Raw genomic sequence first — 25,285 nt, 5'->3', positions numbered from 1 at the left:
TCTCTACTAACCTCCCTGGTTGCCACTTCAAGATAAGCACAGAACTGCTAACCATGATAACCAACCCCAGGTCTGTTTGTACTCCCACTTCCAATCTACTACCAACATCCACTTTCTTTGATTCAACTCCCTGCTTTCAAAAGCCTCCTAAACCTTTTGTCACTATTTTTACCTCCTCTCAATGCCTTTCTTCCCTTTCCCCCTCCTTCTCAGTGTCTACTGCTCTATAATGTGACCCAGAAGTTTCTTTGGTGGTTAATTTTCACCATCAGCACTTGGTGAGTAAGCTGGCAAGACAAACTGCCCCCACATTATACAATCTTTCTCACCAATGAAAATAAAATCCAAGTAGGGTCCATAATGGACAGACAAAGATTTAAGAAAAGATTGAATACAACAATTGAAACTAAAGATAAAATAGTGAATAGCAGTGCCTGACTTCACACTATTGAAGATAAAATCATAGCAGTGTCTTACAGCTCACAGAATTTCCTAAAATTAATTACAAATTATTTTTAATTAAATTTGTGTAACATTATCCTAAATATTTAGCTCATTATGAAGGTGGTGCATAACAAACATTCAGAGCTCTTGGGCACACAAAAAAAAACCTAAAACAAAATAAAATCACTTCATGGAATGTTCAAAAGTATATGTATATTTATAGATACAAACACACTATGGGGCAGTGTGCTCCTGAACCTCAGAACTTTATCATCATTTATACAGCACTTCACAGATAACTAGGTTGTAGATACAACGGGGTGGTTCGATCTAGCTGCTTGGAAGGAAATCTTTTACAGGTCCTCCCAATCTCCGATCATGTATTCAACAGGAGATCAGCAAAAACCCTGGGGAAATGAAATGGACACTTTTAGCCATTCATACTGTTTCTCTTAGGGGTTTCAGCAATAGATCAGGAGGACTCTTGTGTGAATTCCAGATGTTAGGTTTTCACGCAGTCATATAATACAGAGCTTGCAGTTTAGTAACCATTGAATGGCATTCTCTAGATTCTCAGGGTTCAGATTCTAATTTGTGAAGTGTTCACATTACCTTGGATTGTTCAGGAAATCCAATCAAGATAACTATAAGATGATCTGCAATATGTGGACCAGCATCCAAGGGAATAGGCATGCATGAAGTGGATCCTGAACACACAATACTATGTGTAAGAGACCCCAGTAGCAGCCATGACAAAAGACGAACATGGGAAACGCACTCAATAAATTCTTTTGGACTATAACGTTTGGTGGAGGAGAAAAAGAAAAAAAATACAATTAGGCATTCATAGACTGATTGATATTTATTAATAAATTCACTGTTTGCTTTTCATATGTCTTTCTTGATTTTGTTACTTGTTTCCTTAAATGTTAATTTCACTGCGTGTTTAACAAAATCTGAATCAACATAATGGGCCAGAATTTGCAATTGGAATGATGGTGAAACTGTCAGCATTTACCATTATTACAATGTGAATTTCTGGCATCTGCAAATGCACAGTTAAATGTGGAAACCTGCAAGTTGCTGCCCTACTTTCTCAACAGGGTGCAGGGTGTACTATTGCAGTCATCACAGATGCAATCAACAGTAACAAAATTAGTGATATAGTCTGAACTCCAACTCTAAAAACTATTGAAAATGTTAAGCCTTGTTCAAACAGGAGTAACTGCACACTTTATCATAAAAACTGCTGAATAACTTCACTGGCCCTGAAAATATATCTTTTAATTTATTATTTTAAAGTTTGTTTTTATATTTTCATCTTGATCCCATGTGGATGTACCCATCTTTTTTGTTTTGGCTTCCTACAAAATGATTAAAAAGTGGTTAAAATACGTGCTTTTTACATTCTGGCTTGCTGTTGGTGATAATTGTTCAATCTGATTGTCTGAGCAGCCTGCCTAATGCTGGGTGCCACACATCCCCTATAGATGGCGTTAGATTCAAAGTCATGTCAGAATATAGGAATTTGATACTCTCCAGCCCACTAAGTCTTTGTGGCCAGCTTTTCTCGAGGGCAACAGCAAGCGCTGTCCCTTCAATCTGATTGCAAATTCCAGGACAATGTAATGTTTAGAACATTGTGGTAACACAGTGCAAAATGCAATGAACTACATTATTTTACTTGTAGGAAGTGATAGCTTTGGTTTCTAGAAACAAAGTATACATTTGTATGACAACATAGTACCACAGTTCACCACGTTACCCTTGTTGCATGGCAGAGGGAGGATGATACAGCCATGGTAAGTAGCGAACGACAGCTTTATTATCACGATGATTTCCTCTGGCAATTTCCATTGCTGCTATCTGTGCTAATCCTACTTTAAGGTGCCCGCCAAATGTATCTTCATGCAAAGGTTGAGAACAAGTCTTCATGTGACCCTGGAAAGCAAAGATTTTGTAACTTACATTAGATCGCAAATAATTAAACATGCTGTTACTGTTCTCAATGCTCCTGGACTATGGGGTAGTGGGGGGTTGTTCAAATGGGTGGATACTTGGCGGGGAATCAGCCAGAATTCATTTTCCCTAAAATTCTGTTTATGGTCTTGTGGCTCACCCGTAATGCCTGGGACTGAACGGTCTGCTTTTGCAATGATTTCATACAGTGTGGGTATATATATATGTATATATACCACAGTCAAACACTTCCCACAATGGTTAAACTGGCCATTCCACACACACTCAATTCTCCCCCATCCTGACGTATCAAAGACATTAGACTGCAAAGTTTGGCTCTGTAGGATCACTGGTGTCAACCATGCTAGAGCCTGCAGTCCAGAAAATGGCAGCCAACCTGCTTCCAGCCACCATGCTTGTAGCTAGAAGCATGCAGAGTGGGCAGATCATTACATCACTCAGCATCTAGTGCTGATTTGGTGCTCGACCTGCCATTTTGGATATCGTAGATCCTGTTAACGCTTATGCGCTCTCCACTGAACGTGCTTTCAGCTACATGAGGAAACAGTCCTGCCCCCAACTAGCGCCTTTTAAAGGTACCTGCATAGAACTTTTGGGTGAGGTCCTTCTGACTTTGTTACGCTGCTGCAGAGTAAGTGGAAGTGCTGGGTACTGTGCTGTTGGAGGAGTTCTGAAAAGTTGTTGGAGTCAGAAGTGAGAGGTGCAGGACTTTTCCAAGGAGTTTAGTGAAGCCTGAAGGCCCATAAACAGAAAGGCAGCCGTCACTCATGGGGGCTATAGTTGCAGTCCCTCTTGAGCAGCAGCATGACAGGGAGGAGGAGAATGCTCTCAACAGAAAAGCGTACCTTCCTAGAGTATTCATTGGGCAGTTTTCCTGCCTCTTCTTCAGCCAGGTGCAGTGTCTGAGGCAGCTACAGTTAACCAAGGAGATAGTTGCTGAAATGTGCCACTTCCTCCAATCAGACCTGCAGCAGAGAGCAGAATAAGGATGGTGCTGTCAATGGTTGTAAAGATCATCCTCAGTTTCTACAAAAGCAGATCTTTCAGGCTGGAGCTGATGAAATCGCAAGCATTTCACAGTTTGTCGTGCAATGTTGCATTAGCGAAGTCACAGGGGCTGCCTGCACAAGAAGAAGGGGACTTCACAGTCTTCTCTCTAACCAGAGAGAAACAGGAGAAGGGGTACATGGCTTTGGCAGGGTAGCTGGATTCCCAATGATGCAGAGTTGACATCGACCGTGTGCATGTGGCTCTGCGAGTGCCACACATTAACAGAGACATGTAACTCAACTTCAAAGGATACTGCTCCCTGAACATGCTGTACAGCCATGCACAGAGCACCATGATGATGAATGCCCGTTGTCCTGGGAGCAGTCATGATGCCTTTAGCCTGCACGAGTCAGCTGTATCCACCATATTCGAGCTACCACCAAGAGCTAGATGAAGGTTGCTTAGCGACAAGGACTACATGCTCTTACGCATGGTTCATGACACCCCTCCGCCACCTGACCATGCATCGGCAGTGTTGATATGAGAACTATGCTGCCACCAGGAACATCAGTGTTGTATAACACCAGTTTCTACACCAGAACCCCTCAGCAGGAGCCCTCAAGTGCTCGTCACAGCCAATCTCCAAACTCATGATGGTCTGCTTCAGCTCTCATGAGGGCAGTGCCTTTGATACAAGATCTTCATTAGGTCCTTGGGAGGAGGAAGAGGAGGAGGGGCAGGAAGAGGAAGAGAGAAGGCATCTGAGATGCCATCACTCCAGACAGGCCATCAGTAAGCAGCTAAACAGTCTCCATTTCCCCGAAACACTCAAACCCATATAACTGTACCTCATAACTCACCACCTCTTTATCCCTATGTAATGAACCATCACAGATTCCTCATAGCCAAAATCCTGAAACAACAGACACCACAAAAATCCATTCCATAACTTTATCCAACAGCATTTCAAATACGCACAAAACTGAACTGTTCAGCCTTATGCATTTCCTTAGTGCCTGTCTTGTGGGTTTCTTTGCCTGCCCTAAGCTGCTGCTAAGCAGAGTTAAGCCACAGGCTGCAACATGATTGGCGAAGGCTGAAAACTATGAATGCAGGAAACTGCGGTTGGTCTTGGGGGGCATACCTTGAGCATATCTGCTCCTAGAAAACCTGGCTTCAAACTGCACCACCTCAGGACAGGTAGCAGCAGCCTGGGCTGACCAACTGACATGCCACAGCAAGAGTGCTGGCGGAGTGATAAAGGCAGAAGCATGAATGCTGTCCTCCTGAGAGAGGACAGCATGTTCATGTCCAGAGCCACGAGCACTCTCCTGGGGAGGTGCCTCAGAAATCCTAGTAATTTGCTGAAGTGCAGAGTGTTGGACTGCTGAGGGAGCCAGGCAGATACAGGCAAGTGACAGCAATCTGAGCCTGCATGGTACCAAGCTGGGCTTGCACAGGAACAAGTATGGATCTCATGGCCTTAGTCTGAGCATGCACTGCAGCACTGAGATGTTGTGTGGCTTCTGCTTGTGCTGCAATGGAAGCTGAGTCATCAGCCACCAGATATTGCATGACAGCTGGGTCTGCAAGTACTGTCATGGAGTTGGCCACCACTTCCATGCTGGAAAGATTGGGCAACAAGCTCCTTGACAGTGACAACAGGCTTTCTGGCAGGCTTGCTGATGAACCAAACATCTTGATGTGCATTTCCATCAGTGCTTTCCTGTACGCCACCCAACTGAACTCCTCATCTAAGTTCTCTGCTTTCCCCCTGGCCTGGCTGCAGCTCATTCCTGCCCTCTGACTCACCACATGCTGATCCCAACTCTATACTAACCTCTAAAGTATGCACAGTGCCAATAGCTGAGCAGCAGGGCACAGGTGCTGGGTCAAGTGACAATGCTTCTTCCTCAGATGTTTGCTCTTGCTCCTGCCCTTCAGAAATACAGAAGGGAAGGATTGGGCTGAGGGAAGGGGTTGGGTGGAAAGTAACCTCTGTGGCTTGCACTTCATGCCAAATAAAAGGATGAGGGTGTGGTGGGGTTGGAGAAGATGCTTAAGGCAAGAACACGCCATCATCTCGAATATTCGCAGTGATACCATTTGCAATGGACTGAGTCACTGCAAGCTCAATAACTCACAGCACCGTCACCTCCAAGGGGCTCAGGAGATGCAGGGGTGTCTATCGCTGACCAGTTCTCTGCTGCTCCCTCCTGTTGTATGCAACCTTGTCCCACAAGACGGCAGAATGTTAGTCAGTGTTTTGTAATGTATTTTGGTGATGTGTCTGTCATAGCTGAATAGCCAGAACTATGTGTAAGCCGCAAGGGGTGGGTGTGAGACTGGCAACATTTGTAAGTGTGTGAGGGTGAGGTAGAGCATCTGACTGTTAGGCACGAGTCCTGATTGCTGATTGGTGAGTGATGGGGGCATGGTGCATTGAGAAGTATGTGAGGTTGGTGGCGAGGGTGGTGAGGATATGGCATTTAAAGAGGCCTTCCCTGACCGTGATCATCTATGTGATGTGATTAAACATTTTGCTGCACTGCAGCCAGGTCCTTAGAGCCAGATTCCTTGAATTGACCTCCGTGGCTACATCCTCCCCTTCACTTCAAAGTTTGTGCCTTGCTGGCCCCCTTGGCTCCATGCACAAACTCGATCTTTCTCCTCTTTTCCACCGCCTGGACTAAGGCCTCCAGGACCGCATCTATCAGAGAACCGGAGAGCCCACCTCTCTGATCTGCTGCTTCATTGGCAGTCTTATTCTGTCTGTGAATGGAAAACAATTCCACCAGCTGCTGTGGCCCTTTAAGAAGTGCAGGCTAACTGTGATTTGTGTTAGCCACGCACACCCCTGGGCCACCCCGCTGAACATGCAGCCAGTCAGCAGCAAGGCGATCTTCTGGATAAACACACATCACAATCCCTGCTCCTGCAAATGAACCCTACTGAATTCTTGCTCATTAATTGCTAAGTTAAGCATGTTTATGTTATAGATCATATTCAAAGGAGTTAATTCATTTGTTTAGCATAGTCAGTGAAAATAAACTCCTGCCTTTTCAGCTTTAATCGGGGCTAGCAAATGCAAAAGAAGAGCTTATTTTCTGTGCCTTTAAGAAGCGCACTTGAGGCACCCAGTTCTTAAGAGTCTTCAAGGAGGCAATAAGCCTATTTTATACAGAAGAGTTATGTACTTTGACAGAGCCATTCCTGAAATAAGGACATGCAGCTGGAGCTAATTTGAATGATGGTCAGATTTCCACATCAGCTCCAGTTTATCAGTAACGCAGCATAATTTTCTCCACCCCCAGGTCACATTTTTGATCATTAGACTCAACACAATTATACACAGAAATAAATGTAAATTTAACGTGGGAATTGAGCTATTGACCCACCCAGTCTATGTCAATATTTACCCTCCATGTAAGCTTTCCTTCATCCACCAATCCACAGTCTAATCTTACATGTTGACATCATTTCTGCGCAATAATGCTAGAAGGGAATTCAACAAACTCACAACTCTCTGAATAAAGAAGTCACCAATTTCTCTGTGTTCTAGGTATAAACATATGAATTAGGAGCAAGAGTAGGCCATTCAGCCCCTCAAGCCTGCTTCACTATTTGATAAGGTCATGGCTGATCTGATTGTGGCCTCAACTCTACTTTGCTTTCAACCCCCTATATGATTTGACTCCCTTGTCATCAAGCATCTATCTAACTCAGCCTTAAAAATATTCAATGACCCAGTGACCCAGTCTCCACTGCTCTCTGGGGAAGAGAATTCTACACACCAATGACCCTCTGAGAGAAAAAAATCTTCTCATCTCCATCTTAAATGGCATACCCTTTATTTTTAAACTGTCCCCTCAAGTTCAGCTCCAGTGTTTCTCCCACATAGGAAACATTCTTTCAGTATCCACACGGTCAAGTCCCCTCAGGATCTTATATATTTCAATAAGATCACCTCTCATTCTTCTCAACTCCAATGGATACAGGCCCAACCTGTCCAATCTTAACTCATAATAGCTAACATTTACTCTCGTATCTATGGCCCCTCAACTGCTGAAAACAGTCTGCTTCTATCTACCCTGCTCCATCTTCTCATATTTTTAAAGACTTCTATCATATTGACACAGAATCTAACAAAAAGGACTCAATTTCTCAAATATTTTTTCTTATTTGTATTTCTCCATATCAGGTAGCATCCAAGTATGTCTGTATTGCATCCTCTCATGCATTGCATCCTGTGAAGCCCAATGTTCAGACACATTAGGTTAAGTGGCCTAATTTTCCAACCCATTCCTAATGCATTGTGATGCAGCCTCAGAAACACTGGAGCTGAAACAGAATTTTTAGCATACACGTACCTTCAATTTGGTCAGCGTGTGCATATCAGCTATAAAGTCCAGCAGTTCACTTACATACTGCCTCATGCACTCCATTGCTGCAGTTGTGTACTGTAAGGGTTAATAAAGAGAAAAACATCAACAAAGGGTACATGAAGAGTTTATTTCATATTGTCAGATCGATGTTTCTGTGGTGCCTATGTTAATTAATTTATTGATTAAGTTTCAGTTTCATTTTACATTTTTTCAAGCTGTAACAAGCTTGTTCAAATCAAACAATTACCAAGACAAATGTGATATAGGTTACTGTTTGCAAATAGAGAATATATACCAATAATCTGTGATCTGTGATATTCTATATATGCTGAAAAACACTTCTTAAACTCAAAATACAATTTTCTAAGTAAATATTTAACAGTTTGGGGAGAGAGCTGCACTGTCAGAGGTGCTATCTTTCACAGTGGATGTTAAACTGACACCCCATGGGGCAGAATTTTCTGCCTTTCGGGCAGGTGGGCCTGACCCAATCTCCGGCGGGCGGGGAGCAAATCCCCGCCAGAGAAGCGGGCCCCGCCGCCATTTTACGTGGACAGGCCAGTTAAGGCCCACCCAGCGTGACGTCCAGCGGGAAACGTTATGCACTTCCTGTGCAGGCAGGAGGGGATTCCCCAAAAGCAAGAGTGCGCTCTTTTACGCATGCGCATGAAAGAGTGTACATTTCCCTGAGGCTAAATGCTGCCTCAGGGAGATTGATTCCACTTTGAAAAAGATTAAAAGTAGAAAAAAAAATTCCCTAACATGTCCCCCTCATGTCACAATGTCCAATGAGATGGGATGAGGTTTCATGTTTTTTCTATTTGCCACCAGGCCTCAACCTTAAGGTTGGATGGGCAGGTCCTTTAATTGTATAAATGATCCCGTCAATGGCCTCAATTGACCATAAACAGGTCGGCGGGCCCGCAGCTGAATTTGCTGCGCCTTTGCCTTCCTGGAAATTTAAATGGGGTGGGATGACGTCGGGGGTTACACCAGACATCATCCCGCATCATTTTACACCCTGCTCCCCGATGGCAAAATTCTGCCCCATCTGCCCTTTTAGGTGGCTGCAAAATATCCCTTGACACTATTCAGGAAAGAGCAGGGGAGTACTCCTGGTGCCTTGGACAATGTTTATCCCTGGATCAGCAGCAATAAAACACATTATTAAGCTATTTATATCTTGGCTGTTTGTGGAACCTTGCTGTGTACAAATTAGCTGTCACGTTTGCTTACATTACAACAGTGACTGTAGCTCATTTGCTGTGAAGTGCTATGGCATGTCAAAAAAGATGCCATATTTGCATGTTGTTTTCTTTCTACTCCTTCATACAGTGCTACAAGGGCACAACAGCCTCTTTCAACTTGAAGTGGGAACATTTACAATAGAATTCTCCATGCCAATCACCAAGGTCATTACACACCAGCTGACAGATTGATATATCCAGCAGGACAGGCTTGCAACAAGCTACTCCTCAGCTGCCAAGTTAAGAATGTCAGTAATAAAGGACAACAAGGCTCAGGTTTCAGTCAAAGTTAGGGATTAAAACCATGATTTCTGAATGGAAACCAAATCTTTAGAGATACTAAGTCGAAAATCATTGCAGCAATTTAGCACAAGATAAAACACAATGACTATTATCATTTTAAGAAACTAGTTTTCTTCATTTAATAAACTGAATTTTTTCGATAAATACATTACAAAATTCATATTAATTATAAATTGCTATTATACTATTTAATACAATAAATATAGTTCAGTAATTCAGCATTATGCATTTTCCCTGATATTTATAATGAACAAAGATGGCAATATAACATAAAGAGCCATCGCTATCTAGATTAAACCATCTGCCATCATGTTACAGTCTGTAATACAGTCTGAATTTTATGTTGGTTAGGTAAACTGCTCAAGCTCTGCACTTGTGACTTAGGCAGTTAAAACCTTGTAGTATGCCCAAGTATACCTTTTAATTAGTTTACAGTACATTTTTAATATAGAAAACCACAGAGCAAAATGTACCATTTCGTAAAATATTATTTTTCTGTCAAAGTATTAATATCAGGAATGTTATTTCCACAAATTCTGTAACCTTCCCTTACTGTCTAACCTCTTCTCTCCCAGGCACCAACAGAAATGAAGCTTTTACTCAGAAAAAGGTGGTACTTTCCAACAAAATACACAGACTGGTTCAATAAACAATACTTGAATATAGAAGTTTCATATATTAAAATATCCAAACCATTTATGCAAGAGTCTTATTTCAAGGTAAGTAATATGTAAAAGTAAACTGTTGAAAAATGGGTTAGTTGACTATATGATTCAAATATGGGACACACTACTGCCAGTAAAATCCAGCGAAATAAATTGAGTACAATTGTAGTGCAAATCCAGAGATACAACATATGCACAGGTGCAAGTCACATTGGATAATAGCAGTTCAGTTTAAAATATGTTGTTGAACACTGAATCTGCTATTGTCATCTTTTCAATCATGACAATTGTTTCCAGTGGAAAAAAATCCCCAGAAACGAAATGAAATTGACTGTACAAGTCTAAATGTTTGCACAGAATAGAATCATACAATTATAGAAAATTTATGACAGAGTAGGAAGCTGCTGGGCCCATTGTGTCCAAGCTGGTCAGCGAAGAGCTAACCAGCCTAATCCCACCTTCCTGCACTCAGTTCATAGTTCTGCAGGTCATGGCTCTTCAAATAGAAGTATTCTTAGTGCTTTGGAAATATGGTGAAAGCTTCTGCTCTGCCATCCTTTCAGGCAGTGAGTTTCAGGGTTCCTGCTGCCCTCTGGGTAAAAAAATCTTCTCTCTTCTCCCCTCTAATCCTTCCACCAATTACTTCAAATGTATGCCCCCTGGTTTTTGCTTCCCTCTGTTAACATAAACAGGACATCGCTATTTACTCTATCTAGGCCCCTCAATTTTTTTTAAAGTCACCTCTCAGCCTCCCCTGTTCCAAGGAAAACAACCCGAGCCGATCCAATCTTTCCTCATAGCTAAAATTTTCCAATCCTGGCAAAATCCTCGTAAATCTCTTCACCCTCTGCAATGCAATCACATCTTTCCTGTAATGTGGTGACCAGAACTGTATGGACTGTGGTCAAGCTGTGGTCTAAGGAGCTTTGTATACAGTTCTAGCATAATCTTGCTGGTCTTATATTCTGTGCCTTGGCTGAAAAAGAAAAGCATGCCATACGCTTTCATAACTAGCTTATCAACTTGTCCTGCTACGTTTAAGCATCTGTAGGCATACACTCCTAGGTCCCTCTATTCCTCCATATTACTCAGTGTCCTCCTATGTTCTGTTCCCTTGTTGCACCTTCCAAAATGCATTATGTCACACTTCTCTAGATTGAACTCCAGTTTCCAATTTTCTGCCCAACTGACCAGACCATTTATATTATAAACAACAGCTGATCGACTATAGCTCACTCTTTTGTCTCTTATTATTTATATTTTAATCTGAATCTGTGACAAACAATATTGTCTGAGGCACCAAGGTCTTACAATGTTGCTTCGCTTTTATAAAAAGTTTGCGATAATTACTTTTAGAGTTTTTATCTATAGTATCATATTATATTCACACAATCTATCTCATATCTTACACATGAAAATTCTAGATAGAATGATTACAGTAATGTCAATTTAATATCTACCATCCATAATGCAAAACTATACACAGATCTATAGATCATTTATTAACTTCTAAAACATATCTGTTTTTGTTACGTCTTCATTTCAGGTTTGTATGCAAGTGTTAATTTAACTTTTTTCTTTGAAGCTCACCAGCTGCTGCAGTTTTTCAAAAGGCCAGCCATGTCACTTATGTTGACAAAGTGCTAAGGAAAAATTGGCAGCCCTCATGCTAAAACTGTACATGTTTTTTAGATGAGTCGGCAGTGATTTAAGATTGCATGCCAGTGGCTGTCAGCAGGTGAGTTATACAGCCTTATCCAAAATGTCAAGATATTCAAGTGTGATGATAAATCTAGAGTATATTTCTCAAACAATTATTCCATTGACATCAAGCACTTAATCTAAAGCACACGTAACAAGATGTATCAGCTAAGGAGGTAACTAGGTAAATTGTTGTGACTGATTTTGACTGATTGTTGTGACTGATCCTTTAATTGGAATAAACTTGTGCAGATTTCAACACATGCTTTATTTCTCTTTAAGTGTTCTTATTGCAATGATCATAATCTAGTTTCTACAAATAAAATATACATGAGTCATCATTATATGTATCATTATAATTTTAAAGGGTTTAAGACTTAATTTTTAAATTGATTCCCCAAATCAGTTGAATGGTAGAGATTGTGGCTTCAAAGTTAAATTCAACAACAGGCATAATACCATACCATACAAGTGTATTTTTAAATAATAAAACAGGTTCCCAAATAGTCTTGATCTTGATTTAACAGGGAGAAGTAACTGTGGTGCCAGACCTTCCAACAGTTCTACCTGGAGCTAATATAGAGAGGGTGATTCTGCCATCCCATGCTCTCAACAGGGATCTGCACCAGAAAGGGGGAAAATACCAGCAATAGCAATGCAACATAGTAGCACCGATTTCCTGTGAGTGCAGGTGTGGAATTATCCCTGGTACATGAACCAGATTGTTAAGTTCCTTCTCTGTTGGTTTGCTTTGCTCAGCAAACACTGTTGAACGCCTATCTTCTAGTGACTGACCTGGTAAACAAGATACTGCAGACGGAGAGACCAGTGTAAGATGAAGCACATGCTGTTTATTAACACAAGTAATAGTCCACCAACACATGTGTGCTTCTCAAACCAGGCCCTATTCTAAACTACTGATTAACATTGTAGCCCACGCTACACAGCAATTGGGTAATACAGTCACGTGGTCAATCTGTTCACATTCTCTTCAAGGTGTATTGTACCTTGGATTACCACATCGATTAAATGCTTTCTTCTGTTACTTACCACAATGGGGAAAATTAGGTGGGGATGGTCATCAAATTGGTAAAAGTTGTCCTTCTTTTTACCATAAACTACATATTGCAGTATCTAATTACAGCAATATATAAAGTACTGCAAAGTCTGTGAATCCAATACAATATTTGAAGCCTTATAATGTATCTAATATAGATCTATACATCTGGTTAAAAAAAGCTACATTTTCTGCAATACTGAGTATAAAGACAACATCGTGTTGCAGCACTGGCATACTTTAAAGTGGCCCTTTCCCTATATTGGTTTCCTAATAATATCAACTTGTCATTAGAATGGGGTGGGGGGGAGACACAAAGTAAATATGAGACACTTTCCTACATGATGAAAGGAGGGGGAAAAAAGTCAACTGTGTGAATCTCTCTTTTACCTTCTATAGATCAGGTACACTGTGAATTTGTCAAATATTTGGGAAGAATTACCCTCCCAGTTGTGAAATGATGGGCTGGATTATATGCTCCCCCATCGGAGGGTTTGAAGGCGGAGGGGCATGTAAAATCGCCTGCCCACTCGCTCCTGCCATCAATGTAATTAAACAAGGGAGCTATCGGGTGGCCCACCCATCCTTGGGCTAATTGAGGCCATGTCAGTCAGGAAGCCCTGCAGCTTCGGCTGGCGGGCTGGCACCAGGCAAGGCAAACATCTTTGGCAGGCGCATTTGCACCCCGCCCCCCCAACCACAAGGTCATCCCTCTCTTTAACCCTCATCCCTAGGCCTCTAGAACCTGGTCCTGCTCTACCACCCTGGCCCCCCAATCAGGGCATGCTAGCCTGGCCCTGATGAGCCCCCAGACTTACCTGTCAGTCCAAACTCCTCGGCGTGGTGGGACAGCCTGTAGTCCCAGCAGTGGCCGGTAGCTCTCTAAGGTTGGACTCTGGCCAAGAGAGGGGAAAGAAATTCTCCCTCCAGCCACTTAATGCTGCCACCGGCTTTAAATGGATTTGGGGCAGCCGTCGGGATCATGCGCAGGCTACCCCTCTGACATTTTAGCTGGTGGAGTTGAGGACTGTGGTGCCTCATTAAATCCCGGCTGATGAGTGATATGGGAAACTGGAAGATATAATGAAATGGAAACAGAAGCCTTCCTCAATAGTTCTTAACTGATGTGCTGTATTGCCACATTCAAGGTCAGGTTTTGAATAAGACCAGATTCATAGGAGTTCTTATATTAATTGATGGAATTTTTTTTTAATTTGATAAAGCAAAAAACTGTGCGTAGGAGAAAAAAGTTAAAATACATATTTCATTATCCAGGACTTTTTAAGTCATTCACACTGCCTGAGTCCTACAGAATAACACTGACTCAGAGGAGCAGTCTCATCATCAACTTGCATTGGGCACTGTGAATGGATAATTGAGAGGGATCAAAATAGCAACAAAGAAGGCAGTCAACCTCTGCAAAAATAACTAGTCATTCTTCAATGTCAGCAATTACAAGCACAACTCACGGATCACTGTTAATTATGCTGACACAAAATTAATGTGATTTTGCACTCACTTCTATTTCACCACCATTAGTGTTTACTCCCAATTAAATAACATCGGTGAGGAAAGTAGAAAGTGCCCATTAGCAAAATCACAAATTATACCATAATGTTAATTGTATTGTTTCATTGAATGACAATATGTTCTTCAGAGGAGCAGATGCCTGAAAATCCAAAATTGTAGGAAATTGCAAGATGTTGCACGCAATTCAAAAATTGACAGAAATTGCATAACAAGGTATTCTATTCAATATTTAATATAACATATATTATATATCTTATATGTATATATAAAAATTCTTTGCAACATTTTGAAGGAAAGCTATGGCTGGGTCTAATACTTACTCCAGGAACTGACGCAATCATGTGTTTCTGCAGAATTGTTGATTCAGCTATTTTAGTTCCAGCATCTGCACAAACAAACTAGTAAGAACAAGAGAGAGATCCAGTAGTTTGCACATCAGCCTTCAAACTGTTTATTAGCATATTCCCATTATTCTGTAATGCAACCTTCAAATGTCAGTAAACATATATCACTCCTGTACAAGGTTGGCACTTACTCATTCTAGACATAAAACAGGTAAATTACTGCTCCGCGGTTTCAGCAATTTTGCTTGATTTTCTTTTTCTTTAACCAGGAATGACATCCACTGTGATTTTGACCGTGGCGTGTTAGGCCTCCTGGTTCTCAAACATCACAAGATAATTATGGATGAGGGTGACCATTCAGCACTTTTTAATTCATTTATCCAGAAGATCATAACAATTTCCCTCATTTCAGCATTCAATTGTCTCTTAAATGGCTCCAGGAGTTTAATTCTGCTACTCTATATGGGAGTCTATTCCTTCTGTTGGGAAAAGGAAAATATCTAGCCTTTCCTCACAATGTAAACCTTTATCACTGGGTATTCACCTTGTGAGTCCTCACTGCACTGCTCTAGTGCTTGGGTACCTCTCCTGTGCCTTGGAGACCAGAACTAGACACCGCACTCAATGTGTAGCTTTACTAGAATTCTGCACAGTTTGATCGGGACTTTTTCTGAATTGTAGGTTTGATTATACAATGCAACATTCTACTGGCTTTGCTAATTGTTGCTCTGCATTGATTAGACATATTTAATATTGAGCCAACTAACACTCTTAGGTATTCTTCAACTTCATTCTTAGCTATTTGAATATCATTCATGGCATATGTTTGTTGTGTGTTTTTCCTTCCTATCAGTCCCTTACACTTGTCTGCATTAGATTTAACTTACTATTAATCTGCTCAAATACTCTGTCCAACTCATTGTAATTTTTGAGCTACCCCCACCATTCCCATTACCCCTTCCAATCATTTCATCTCAGCCCTAAATGCTCTACCCAGTATCCTGAGACTGTGACCCCCTTGTTCTAGACCCCCCCAGCCAGAGGAAATATTATCCCTGTATCCAGTTTGTCCATCCTTGTTAGAATTTTATATCTTTCAATGAGATCTCCTCTAATTCTGCTAAACTCCAGTGGACACAGGCCTAGTCAGCCCAATCGCTCCTTATATGACTATCCTGCCATCCCAGGAATCTGGTGAACATTCACTGCACTCGCTCTATAGCAAGTATATCCTCTCTTAAGTAAGGAGACCAAAACTGCACACAATACTCTAGGTGTATCTCACCAAGGCCCTGACAGCTGTAGTAAGATATCCTTGCTCCTGTACTCAAGTCTTCTCACAATGAAGGCCAACATACCATTTGCCTTCTTAACTGCTTGCTGCACCTTCATGCTTGCTTTCAGTGATTGATGTACAAGGACACCAAGGTCCCTTTTTACATCAACATTTCCCAATCTATCACCATTTAAATAACACTCTGCCATTCTGTTTTTCCTACCTAAGTGGATAACGTCACACTTATCCATGTTATACTGCATCTGCCATGTACTTGCCCACTCACTCAACCTGTCTAACTAGCCTTGAAGCCTCTTAACACCCTCCTCATCACTCACATTCCCACCAAGTTTTGTGTTGTCAGCAAACTTGGAAATATTACATTTGGTTCTCTCATCCAAGTCATTGATACATATTGTGAGTAGCTGGGGCACAAGCACTGATCCCTGCGGTACCCCACTAGTCACCACCGGCCACTCTGAAAAAGGCTCATTTATGCCTACTCTCCATTTCCTTCTGTTAACCAATTCTCAATCCATTCCAATAAATTATTCCCAATCCCATGTGCTTTAATTTTACACATTAACCTCTTAAGTGGGACTTTATCAAAAGCTTCCTGAAAATTCAAATACACCACATCCATTGGTTCTCCCTTATCTATTCTGCTTGAAGTGTGCAAAACGCTTGTGGACTGAAAACAATGTCAGTGCTACTACTTAACTTTGGAAGAACGTCTGAACAAACTTGCTTAAATATTTATAATTCAGAATAATTTTCTTTGTGAGACATCCCTCCATCATATCTGTATCAACTCTGTTCCACACATATAAATTAAATAATTTCTGATTACATTCCTTCAAGAAATTTATCGGGAACTAAGCTCGTTCAGTCACCATGTGTGGAAATTTGAAGACAGTTTATTCAGTGAGTTTTAAAGTGGACTTTTACCGATTTATTTATAAATGAAGTGCACCCTAACACAGAATATTTGAACAAAGCTTTACCTGCACTAGTAACAATAGGTTGGTGTCTGGTAATGGAGACTTTAACTTCAGTGCTTGTAACAATTCCAATATAACACTTCTTGAAAGGTAGAATTTATCCCGCTCCTGGAAGATACAAACATAAAACACTAGGAAATCCACGAGGCCCAATGGAACCTGTGACTGCTTTCAAACAGCTTGAGAAGCATCTATGACAAACCACATCATCACTATCTACCACTCTATGTCAACACAGGAAGTCTTATATGGTGATGCATTTTACTTGTCAAAGACTCAGCAATTAAAATGAATAGCAGTCATTTTTGGAGGTGATGGGTCAGTACTTTGATATAAGATACTCCTAGCCAGTTAATTATACTAAAAATGAGAAATAGATTCATACCTGATATTCCCTTTTTAAAGTTGCATTGTATGGTGTGTAAATAGGGAACTTAACTGGCTAAACTGTATCCATGATTTGCCCATATCAGTGAAGGGTCTCCATATGTGTAAGAAAACTTAGAATCAAGGATCTTCATTGAAGATGAAAAGCGTGGCCCAATTTTACCTTATTGAATGCTCGGTGACACAATCCACACAATTCAACAAGGTACACAAGGCTGAAGACTCCATTCTGAATCACAAAACTCAGTAATTTGGAAAATGGCTCCAAAAGGCTCTATAATCAAAGATAATGGGGGAAAAAGGGGAGTAAGACACCAAGTTACTTAAGAAACAAAATACAATGAGCTAACCTACTAAAACGAACAAAAGTTACAACAGACTAAAATCAGTCCATTGTTACAATGAATCTTATAGCTTGCATGGAGCCCCATTTCATTTATATCAGATTAATTTTGTATGAAGGCGTGACGAAGTAAACTTCCTGTTGTGAAACCAATACAGAAATGTGCCTACTTAATCCTCAGTCATACTGTAATCATATTAGTGCTTCCCTCATGTAAACACTTAGAAGCAATCAATCCAACACTAACTTTGCGCCATTGTTTATAAGCGAGGATTTTTAAAGAGATATCAGACGTGTCTGGGTCTGTTTTACATCATTATCTGCCAAAAGCAGCAACCTGATTTGTTAAAAATTATACTGGGAAATGACAGGCTTGTCATTTCAATGTCCCAACACACTGAGTTTTCAATCTCAGCCATGCTGCTGTGAAGAGGGACAAAACATAGGCCAGGCACTATCCCACAGTGAAGGGAATTCAAAGCAGACGCTTTCCTAGGTTGCCTTGTGCACCATCCAGCAACTACTTCAGAGCAGTGCTGGCAGAGATCATTTCACTCTCTCGGTTAGAGTAAGATATGTGGCAGTTGAGTAGCCTGCAAAGAAAGTGAATGTCGATATGAAACAAGTATTGGAAAATTAGTGCCTTAAAAATGTTAAAGTCAATGCTTTGGAATGGAATATAACAACAGTAAAACCTAAACCAGGTGGAGGCAGGTTCTGGTGCATGTGGGGTGTGGGGTGGGCATGTCCTCTAAAATGAGGTCGGCTCAGCACCCCAACGACATCCCAGTCTCGTTCAGTTTTCCCTGGGGCAGGATCTGAGTCCAGCGGGGATCCCCAATGGGTCGGGGTGGCAGGGGGGGTAACTGTGGTGATTATAAACCAATTAAGAATCTTTATAACTATTTTTTAACTTTTCCCAACATCGCATGGGTTCCATGCTGTGCCTTCCACTCACCAGGTTGGAGAAGGTGACTGTGCAAAGGGAACTTATCACAGATTGAAAATGGCCTGATAACAAGAATGCAAAGGGTGAAATCAGCAAGTCTGTGATCAGCCACAGTGAAAGGTTTGTACAGCCAGGAGCAGTTCTTCCAGTCTAAAATCACTGATTTCATTGGGGACAGCAACTTTGTGGAACTACTATCAAGGACTGAGGATAATCTCACCTTACTGACTGTGAAACATCCCTGTAACATGGTGTTATATATTTTGCAGCTTCTTAGACTTCTGAGGAGGAGGTGCTGCTAACTCTGGCCCAGCAACCGCAGGGGCAGTAACCCCAGCGGCAGCACCAACTGCCTTCTCCACAGCCATATGCAGCTGCTTGAACAGACAAGATGGTCACAGGACTGAATCTCAAAGGAGGCAATACCCTCAATTCTGGGTCTATAGGCCAAGGGTCAACTTCCTCAATCTCTCTGAACAACAGTGCCTCAGAAGGCTCTGGCACTTGTGGCAGGCTGTCATAGATATCTTCAGCCTTCTGGAAAAAGACCCTTTCCAAGAGAAGCAGGTGGCCACCTACTGCCATGGTTGTCCAGGTGACTACGGCCCTAAATTTGAATTCTTCCAGAAATCTGCTTGTGATATCAATAAGACCTCTCAATCTGCATCTTATAGTGTATCAGCCAACTCACCAATGCCTTGTTTGCAAAGGCTTCTAAATATATTGACATCGAGGCAGATGAGGCCAGTCAAAACCAGAGGGCTGTCAGTTTTGCTTCCCTCACAGGAATTCCACAGGTCCAGAACTAATGGACTGCATCCATATGGTAACGAAGGTCACTGGCATGCTCAAAATGTGGTTCCTCTGCCTTGACCAATCTGGAGGAGGCCTTCATTAAGCCCCAGCAAGGGTCTCCAGAAATGTAGCGATCTGCTGTGCCCTGCAGAACATGGTGCCGCAGAGAGGACTACCATTGGTGTCCGAGGAAGTCGGAGATCACCCGATATCCTTTGTGGAGGAAAGGAAGTATCCTGATGTGCCACTGGCGCCTACAGCCACAGACCTTCCTGCTCAAGAAACTCATGAAGACATCATCCAGGCATACTTCACTTGACCCCTGTGCACACATACCCAGGCACCCACCACAAATATCAAATCTCCTCCCTACAGATGCCCAGCCAACCAGCACATTCACAGCTTTACTTCTTAATGAAGATGGCTCATTCCATTCACTGGAATGAAAGTGAAAGGGGTCAATGGGGAATCCAACAAAATAGAGGCCATGACAATGATTAGTTCACATAAACTTACTTTTTTATTTAAATGAACAACATCAACAGAACTGTAACCATGTAAAGAAGCAACCAAGTGACTCACTTTGTGAAATGAAGACCTTTTCCTCCTACGTTTTCTGTTACTAATACATTGTGCTACCCTTGTTGCTTCAACAGAGCTAGAGGCAGGCTGTTCATTTCCCTGCTCTGACCCATAAAATGCTTGTGGCAGACACCCCCTAGGTTTTGAAGCCCATGAGGGTTCAGCCGAATACTGCCCCACCTGCGCCTGTAAGAGGATGACTCTGTCATTGGGAAATGGCACAGCTTGTGTGGCTCTGTCAGGCTGGACAGCGGTGGGGGAGGGGAAGGTTGGCAGCAGTGGTGTAATGGGCATGAACTGGGTGCCCAAAGAAGAGTTCCCACCTCCTTGGGCTCTTTCTCTATTTTCCCTCTCAGATGCTACCTGTACTCCTGGTAGCTGAGAGCATGAGAGCATTTGCCTGTGAGTGCAGTGTTCAGCCACCAAGGCAAAGTTTTGATCGATGTTGTGTAAACTAGCTGCCAGAGTGTGCAGGCCATTGGTGTGGCCATCATGTACTCAGCAGATGGCCACATCTAACTCTCCATGAAGTTGGCCACCCTTTCAATGGGAGCGGTCATCACTGCAAATGTCATGGCACACATTCTAATGTTGGGCTCCACCATTTTCTGCAAGGCTGTGCATTGTCTCTGGAAATTCTTACAGATGTACATCTCTCATTGCTGATCAACAGGTATCAGTTTAGTGCATGACTTCTGAGGCTCAACGTCTGTGAGCAGCTGAGCAGAATTTGAAATGTCCTGCACCCTCCACTGCTGTCCCTGTCTCCTGCACCAGCCCCTGCTCACCATGGGCCAACTATCTGTGATTTTGAATCCACTGACGTGTGGGTATCTGAGCTGGTGGAGGGTGCACAGGAGTCATGTGATGGTGCATACTCAGTTTGCTGCTCTTCCTCTATGGAGTCCCCAGACTCATCCCTCTACCAGCACCATCAATGTACCTTTGGGAGATGAAATACATGAGTTAGTGCTGAGTGTAGATGAGATTGGGTTCCAAGTTAGCATTGTGCAGATCATGGCATTTAAAGTATTTGTGACACCAATGAGTGACCAGTTAAGTACCAGGTGAAAGTGTGATACCTAATGCTGTCACCAGGTCTCTGCGCCACCCCATCTGTTCATCTGCAATGGCCTGTACTGGTGCCACCATGCCAGCTTCCAAAGCTTCCTCCTCCAATGTGGTCAGAGTGGCATAGCTGCAGCACTATCCTCCAGTTCTCTGCTTCTCCCTGGAGTTATAGACTCGCTTCTGCAATGAAACGGTAGAGAGTTATGAGCGTGAGAATTGAACTGATTGCTGAGGGTGGAAGGCAAACATTTGAGGAGGGTGACTGCACTAGTTTGAGGGTGAGTGTGAGTGATGTCTGTTGGGTCGGAGGTTTGAGGAGGAGGTTGAAGAAAAATGAATGTGTTACAGTAAAGTGCAGTGGTTAGAGAGGTGCTGTGCAGGTAAATGCTAGGGAAATGAGAGAGTGAAGGCTGAGAGTTGCAGGACACTCACCTTGCCAGACCTCCTGAGGTTACTTAACCTTTTTTGACGCTGTATTTGGCACCACACTGTAACTGCTAGCAGCCTTTGCGACTTGAAGTCATGCCTGCTTGGTGAGGTCGGCTGACCTCAGGGAAGAGGGCTTCTGTTCTTGCCCTCATTGCTCATCACCCTCACGATGTGGGCACGGGGCAGACTATCTACATCTTCCATTCATCCTTCAGCTCTTTGCTCCTTCCCACTGGAACAACGAACTGCTGGGATCCTTTTAACTTCATTGTTGCCTTAGCCGTGTTATTCTGTTCACCCACCCTTATCAGCCAGGGAATCGGGTGGTGGGGGGGTGGTGGTGATAATTAGTTTGCTCTGGGAAAGAGCAACAGCAGGGCAAGCAAGTCAGTGTGTCAGATTCCTGATCTGTAAGTGATCTTGCTGTTCAGTTTATCAACTAAGCAATGAGACAAAGAGGAAAAAAAACAGGGCAGGAATCTCCACAGAGTGGCTGCCATTCCTCTGTTGTAACTTCATTGAATGTGTAGCAGAAACACTCTTTACATATATAGAAGGGATTTCCACTGCACTTCCAGTAAGATTATGACAACAAAGCTGTAGCAGCTCAGACAAAATCCCCACCTAAGATTAAAAAACAGGACAAACAGCATGACGACTGGAAAACGCATAGCATTGAAATTGATAAATACCAACAATACAAACATATGAGGAAAACACTGCACAGATAGTGTGTATTGAAGAAATTAGAAATTGGATTGAAACAAAAAAAATTTTGTCTTAAGAACAAGATATCTAAAATCAATGCCTGCTGCAAAATGACAAAAGCAAAAGAATGAAAAGAAAACTTCAAAAAAAGAGGGAAAACAGGAATAAATGATTGAAAAGTATTTTAAAAAAAACAGCAGGTTTCTCCGCCATGGGAAAAAAAAATCTAGCCACAAGAGGTCAAAGATTTTAATCAGCCCCATTAACGCTAGCTTACTTACCCGTGTTGCACTTGTGGTAGGTATCTTGAGAAGACAGATCATGATTGCTAAACTAGAATCCAAGCAGCACTGCATACAAAATGGAAGTTAGCACTACTTAGCAAGTATTTGGGTATTCAGTTTCTCAGTAACATGTCGAAAATTTAACACATTCAAATAAGTATTTGATCTGTCATGACATATAAAACAAATCTATTTCCAACATTTCACGAATAGTTAGTTACTGGTCATTTTTGGTTCTCTGTCTGACTTTTCAAATATCTAATGAACTAAGGGTAAGTGACCAGTTCAGACATTTGCCAAATTATTTCACCAAACATAAAGGGGAAGTTATATGTTGTTGAATGAAATGTGACTGGGTTTTTAATGGCATACTAACTTCACACTGCTAAACACATTCACTGGCCCTGAAAAGCTAATTATATATTTGTGGAATGTCAAATTTCTTAATTATGATTAAAAACAATGCACACATTTTTAAATTTTTTTTTACAAGTTTGTTTATCTTTAATTTAGCTTCTATCCAAATCCAATCAGAATCATTTATTTTGCTATGTACAAATTTAAATTAAAAGTGAAGGGATTCAGTGTTTTTAACTTCCTGGTTTGTTGTCTGTGAGAATACTTCATTGTGATTAGCTGCTTACCCTGCTTGCTTACATCACTGCTGCTGGATGCCTGGAGATCCTCTTTACTTGGGATCAAATTTAAACTGCGAATGGGAAACAGGAAATCCACTCCACAGGTATCACAAGATCTTTGTGGACAGGTTTCTTTGAGGTCAGCGGCAAATGCCATTGCTGCGCTACTGACCCCAAAGATCATTCAAGCTTCACAATCAATCCAAGTACATTGACTTTACACATAGGTATAAACGGTCCAAAAGTTTTATGCTTTTAGGAATTTATTTTTTCATCTCTTTTCAGGCAATGCTGGTTCTCATCCCAGTGAGAATGAGGCCATCGATTTCTCCCAAACTTCTATCATAGCCACTCGAGCTATGCAATCACGCTGTATAAAAGCAGTCCAGGTGATATGTCCCGTGATCTTGTGATTCTGTGATCTTCTACTCCCTTCCTTTGGACAGTGACGCACTTATGCTATTCCTTTGATACAAACTTGAGGACAAGAGCTTGGCACTTAAGGAAGCATACTTTAGCAGAGTAGCATTCTACTCGACTCCATTTTGCCTGTGCTAAACGCCAGGCCCTTTCAAGCAATGATTTTATACAGGCCCAATTTCGGACTTTTCCCCAAACTAATTTTGTTTACAAGCTTAATCCTCATAACCTTCTATAGTCTTTCTTGACTAATTATCCTGCCCATTTTAGAATATTCCACTCGATTTGGTATTGACTGCTGTTTGTGACAAAGCATTCCACATGAGCTACAACGCTGCACTATAACTTTATATTTTTGTGGTAACCAGCTTGGTGCAAAGCCAGATTTGCAATATAAACATGAAGAAAAATGTTATTCTTAGTTTGTCATGTTTATTCATCTAAATATCCAAATGACAACAGATCAGTAAATCCTTCCTTACCTTCAGTGGCAGTATGCATGGCAGTTTCGTCAAAAATGTTTGAAACTGATTGCATATTGTAGTCCATAGATTGCTAGGTAAATCCATAGGCAGAGCTTCCATGTAAGTGGCGATGTTGTCTAAACAACGAAGCATAGCTCCTCCTGCTGGCAGGCTCTTCTTGTTGTTTAAACCCTGTGCCACATTTGTTATACAAATATTGCATGTAATGTCATACTATACCAATACTTCATTTAACAGTTTTCACATTTAACTTGGAATAATACTGTCAATTACTGACCTTTCTTCTATCACAAGTCGTATCAAAAATGTACTAATTTGGGTTTATAACTTGCAATTTATTTCTAAATTCCACCTTACCTCCAGTAGTTGATTCAGTGCTGCCACTGAACTCAGCTCATTGAAGTCCATCAAAGATGAGGCCAAAGTTCGAAGGAAGCTTCCATCTAATATCAAAATAAAACTACTATTTCAAAATGTATTTCTTAGTTTAGAAAACTTTTAAGTGTTGGCATTCAGCATCAAAATGCTAGTGCATCAGATAAATGTTAAGTACCAAACCTTTAATGTTGCTTTGGAATAGCTGCGGAAGTATACCATTGGGAGCAAGCTGATGAAAAATACAGCGTAAGAATTGCTTTGCCACTCCAGCAGCATTGCCAGGAATCATCATGCTTGAAAAAAATGAAAAAGGCAGAATTTTTTCACAATCAGTTAAACTTTGTTCAAATATATAACATATACTGTCATCATTTAGAAAGAAATGTAACAATAGTGCCAAATTTTGGGACACTGGCACTATCTTGTCACAGAGATCACAAGAGCATGTTACTTAATCAAGCCCTAATTTCTCCAAAATAGAACATCCCATGCATATAATTAATCATATAGACCATGTAGGTCCCAGGTCTAATCCATAGTCTGTAATAAATTATCTGATCACAACTGGGTTGGCAGAATAGGTGGCACAAAGGGCTCAGCAGGCCAGGAATAGGAACCAAGTGTTAGCTGCATATTAATTGGCATTAACTGGAGATTTACCCATGTTCACATCTAGAAGAGCAGGCCAAGACTGTGGTGGTTGGATTGGAGGTGCAAAATATGTAATGAGCATTTCTGTAAATAAAAGATTGTAAGTGTACAAAAACGTATAGAATCCAGTTCTATCCTTAGCTGCATAGCTATCTGGGTTGTATCTTTCTCTCATTTCTTTCCTATCTCCCCTCATGTACTCTCCATGCTCATCTTGACAAAAGACCCAGCTCCTGCTGCTT

The 25,285-nt window shown here is 41.6% G+C and overlaps 1 protein-coding gene across 1 annotated transcript in view; it reads right to left on the bottom strand.

The window, feature by feature from the left end:
* LOC121292358 (protein unc-79 homolog) overlaps positions 1–25,285 on the bottom strand; it is a 192,398-nt gene that overhangs the window by 17,461 nt on the left and 149,652 nt on the right. The window contains exons 37-46 of the mRNA XM_041214209.1: positions 24,573–24,685; positions 24,372–24,457; positions 24,012–24,185; positions 22,469–22,537; positions 17,474–17,584; positions 16,927–17,031; positions 14,623–14,700; positions 7,785–7,874; positions 2,210–2,385; positions 1,057–1,240 (exon numbers count right to left, since the gene is read on the bottom strand). Of these exons, the coding sequence (XP_041070143.1) occupies positions 1,057–1,240; positions 2,210–2,385; positions 7,785–7,874; positions 14,623–14,700; positions 16,927–17,031; positions 17,474–17,584; positions 22,469–22,537; positions 24,012–24,185; positions 24,372–24,457; positions 24,573–24,685 (1,186 nt within the window). The remainder of the gene's footprint in view (positions 1–1,056; positions 1,241–2,209; positions 2,386–7,784; positions 7,875–14,622; positions 14,701–16,926; positions 17,032–17,473; positions 17,585–22,468; positions 22,538–24,011; positions 24,186–24,371; positions 24,458–24,572; positions 24,686–25,285) is intronic.

This window comes from Carcharodon carcharias, chromosome 20, assembly GCF_017639515.1.
Source record: "Carcharodon carcharias isolate sCarCar2 chromosome 20, sCarCar2.pri, whole genome shotgun sequence".
NCBI lineage: Eukaryota > Metazoa > Chordata > Chondrichthyes > Lamniformes > Lamnidae > Carcharodon > Carcharodon carcharias.
Note: the sequence above shows the minus strand (reverse complement) of the source record. Positions and strands in the feature narration are given on the sequence as shown.